The following is a 3,958-nucleotide window of genomic DNA, read 5'->3' on the forward strand; positions in this document are numbered from 1 at the left end:
TTCAACACAGCAAGGATTCCTCCGGACAGACACGGCGCTAACGGCCTGCAACCAAATGGTCTAACTTTATTCAAAGGGATGTAAACCATCTATACACATCATAATCAATCAAACAGAAGTATTATATTATTGAAAAAGACTGACAGCACATCCTCTTTTACACAAACACTTTGGCTGAGAAAATTTTTTCTGTTTAATGAAACTAGAAATGAGTAATTTATACCCACAAAAAGTTTCTCTTTACAGTTTTTGATCTTCTAAGTTTACAATCTGAAATAGAAGTCAGAGCTAAATTACCCCTGAGAGTATTGTTTAGTAATGAAAATAGAATTTTGACCTTTTTTGTTCTAGATTGGCCTCAATGCACATTGCAGAACGATATAAACGTTTGTTTGTTTTAAAGATAAACATAACATTTTATAGCTCTTTTATTTCTATTCTTGAAAATCGTGTTTTCACTTTCAACCCACAGGTTTTGTTCACAACTTCATCTCCTGCTGCAGGATGTGTGGAAAATGTTCAAAATAACGAAGTATCTCCCCGGAAAACTCTGTCTCAAGCAATCACGGATCGTAAGATCAGCTGTTGTAATAACCTGACAACTGATGCTTAATTCACATTGTCGACAGTCTTCGACCTGCATAGGCCTGACTTTTAAAGCTGAGAATACGAGACATTCTCTTCTACATCTTCAGAGGGAGTATTAAAAAATGCATCTCTCACAGGATATAAGGACAATACAGAAACATTAAGTGAAGTTTGATTACAAATGTGATTTATGTTGTCTTTCCCTGCATACTATTCTCAGATTTATAAATGAATGCCACAGATGTAAACTTGGTCTTATCTAGCTAATCTTTGTAGGCTGCCTACACTTGTAATGAGATCCACGGCCGTAACATATTCAAGGACGTCACATCTGTCTACTTTATTAGCCAAGTTTATTATGCGCTCTATTGACCACTCCCTGTCGATAGCAAAGTCAAACAAGGACATGGAATAAAAACCTCCAATTCTCATCCGTTCGCAATCGACTTGGATTCTCATCTCTGTATCTACAAATAATTATTTTATCGAGGACGGTTGACGTTTCTTTTGAATTGCGTATACTGCATTGAAGTGCTCCTGAGACTATAACAAAGAACCAGAAACAGATAATTTAATAGTCAGTAGAAAATTGTGTACACCACAGTGGACGTAGAAGAGGTCTGAGTCTCTTAGACCTCAAAACATAGTGACCCTCTCTACCTCCTCCAACAACATGCGAGAAGCTTCCAACATGAGCACGACGACAGGATCGTCCAACGACACCAGCCTCTCGCCCCTTGCCATGATGAAGGCCCATATGGACCGGAACGCCTGTATGGAGTTCTGTTCCGCAAACGTTTGCTCCAGCCTCGACCTGGCTGTGGAGTGTGTGCAGGATTTTATCTTCCCCACGTCCTTGGAGTGGCTGTTTATCTGTCTGCATCTTGTTCTCTTCACCATTGGAGTCGTGGGCAACTTTCTCGTAAGTGTCTTTGTTTATTTTGTTAAAGGCTCATTCTTTTCTTAACTTGTTGCTCATAGTTTGGGTGCACCATTGGCTTAGTTGGCATTGTGCTGAATTACGTAGGGGATCCGGGAGCGAATGGCCCTGGTTCAAATCCCGGGGGGGGGGCTTTTAAGGCTCTCCAAAGATTTGGCTCGCTGTTTCAAGAGACGGACATTAAATTCAAATTCGAAGACCCAACCTCTTACACAACATTATAGTTTTGAAATGGGCGTTGTACCAATACCTTTCCGATTTTTTTTTCGTTTATTGTTTATACGTCAATAGCCAATTTAACAGACGTAGAGCAATTTAAAAAATGTAGGAGATGAGGTTGGAATTATTTCTCGCGTCTTTCCAAACAGTATCCAGGGACTAAAGTCAGTGCTTCTCCTTCAAAATGACCTACAATGTAAATAATAACATAATGCATTTTATTATTAACAACTTAGGTCTTTCGAACCAAGCAATTTTAGAGATATGGACAGTTCTTTAGAAGGTCAGACTGCGTATGAGATGACACTTTGTTTGATGTAACTTCTGCTGTTATTATATTTAACAAGATTCGAAGAATTGTTCTTTAGTGTATTCAGTTAAAGAACGGATATAGTGTTGTTTCCGATTTTGTATTTGTTGTAAAATAGCACGTCCCCAGAAACACAGCCGTTCTTGTACACAGGTAAAATTGGGCTAAAATCATAAAGGAAAAGGGTGGGGATTAGCAAATATACCATAGGCCTTCTTTAATCTGTAATCACATTGGAAAGTTTTTAAGGGGGGGGGGGGGTGTGATAGACGAGAACTCCATAAAAAAGAACATGCACAAGGCATTCAGGCACAAACGAATATTTTTTTTTTTGTCATTCAAAGTAACCAAAGAGTTGACACCTCACTCGGAGCAAAAGACTATGGGCGCTGTTAAATATAAGAGATCAACAGAACATGTCTGTATTATTTAGAATGAGAGAGCTAAGGGAGCTCAACTCAACAAACAACCTTAGATCAGTATCGCCTTAATAGCTAATTGAACTTGAGTTACGATACAGTGCTCAAATATTTAATTTGTTTTTCTTAGACCTAATGTTAAAAATGGCGGTGAAGAAGAAGAAGAAGAAGAAGAAGAAGAAGAAGAAGAAGAAGAAGAAGAAGAAACAAAAACTTGCACACTTATGGCAGATGTATGCGCATTAAACAAAATCAACATTTGAAGCCTGAAGCGCAATGCAATGTTTAGCAGTTTTCGTTTAAATCTTGTCTTCAGTGTGTCATGCGAAAAGCATTCTTTTAGCTTGAAAGACAGTGTTTTCAGTCCCTCGATCGAGGAGCGTAGACTTTTTAATCATTGGGTTCAAATGAACCACGGCAGCTGGAAATGTGTCTGTCCAACCAGCTATTGACCTCTTAAATGGAATTTCACGTCTCTGGGATCGTCAATAAACCCCAATGTGAACAGTGACAGAGACTCTTTCAGGAATCCAGTTTTATGATAGGTTTGGTTTTTGTAAGTGTTTTACGGCGCTCGCAACTTCATAAGGTCATACGAGCGCGCGGGACACATTAAACTTTTTCAGTTGGTAGGACATTTTGAATTTTGCCAAGGTGGCGGCCGAAGCCTACTCTTATCGATTTTAGACCACCAAGGAATCTTCAACGTGCGCAACTTGCACACGGACCATCTGAGATTGTTTTCGCCCTTGTCCGAGAAGGCTAGGTGTAGATCTTTCCTACCAGAAGAGCAGGGGTGCGGCTGAAAGACAGCAGTATCAAGAAGCCAAGGAGTAGCAGTAGAAAGGCTGTAGAAAGAATCAGGAGCCCAGAGGGGGGCAAAGGAGATGAGGGAGCGGGGACAGAAAGAGGAGACGAAAGCAGATGACAGAACATTGCTAGAGAGCAGGAAAGGAGGTGAAAGGAGACAAATTTAGGGATGAAAATTGTTCGGTCACTACCCGGATTCGAACCCAGGACCTTTGAATGAGAGGCCAACACCTTAACCTCTAGGCCACGAGAGACCCCAGTTTTGTGATAGAATTTGCCAGCGAAAGCCTTTTCAGTTCCGTTCCTCAGCATAGTGATGGTTGAATCTTACTTATTTTCTCGTTCCCTATATCGTTAGATACACAAAGCAGGGAAGAGGTGGACACCACGTTTGTCTGCCCCTGGCTACTAATTTCAAAATACTAGAGTGTGTTACGTAGTGCTCATACAACGAAATATTCCATTTTGAAGTACATTTTCAAACAAGCGTTCATCTTATGGAGTACTTTGTAGCAGACGTGTTTCTTTTTTTTAAAAATGTGAACAGCTGGTAATTTGATTTAAAGTTGTTTTTTTTCTGAATTACGTGGTAGCAAGGTTGTTTGTTTGTTTGTTTAGTATAGGGTTTTACGGCGCTCGCAACTGCATAAGGTCATATGAGCGCGCGGGACA

General features: G+C 40.1%; 1 protein-coding gene across 6 annotated transcripts in view; it reads left to right on the plus strand.

The window, feature by feature from the left end:
- Positions 1–3,958, plus strand: part of LOC101845404 (orexin receptor type 1) — a 160,645-nt gene that overhangs the window by 85,385 nt on the left and 71,302 nt on the right. For all 6 annotated transcript variants that reach the window (XM_013083919.2, XM_013083923.2, XM_013083920.2 and 3 more), the window contains one exon: positions 473–1,510. In XM_013083919.2, coding sequence (XP_012939373.1) covers positions 1,262–1,510 — 249 coding nt within the window. In that variant the 5' untranslated portion in view covers positions 473–1,261. The remainder of the gene's footprint in view (positions 1–472; positions 1,511–3,958) is intronic.

The sequence above is a fragment of the Aplysia californica genome, unplaced genomic scaffold (genome assembly GCF_000002075.1).
Source record: "Aplysia californica isolate F4 #8 unplaced genomic scaffold, AplCal3.0 scaffold00262, whole genome shotgun sequence".
NCBI lineage: Eukaryota > Metazoa > Mollusca > Gastropoda > Aplysiida > Aplysiidae > Aplysia > Aplysia californica.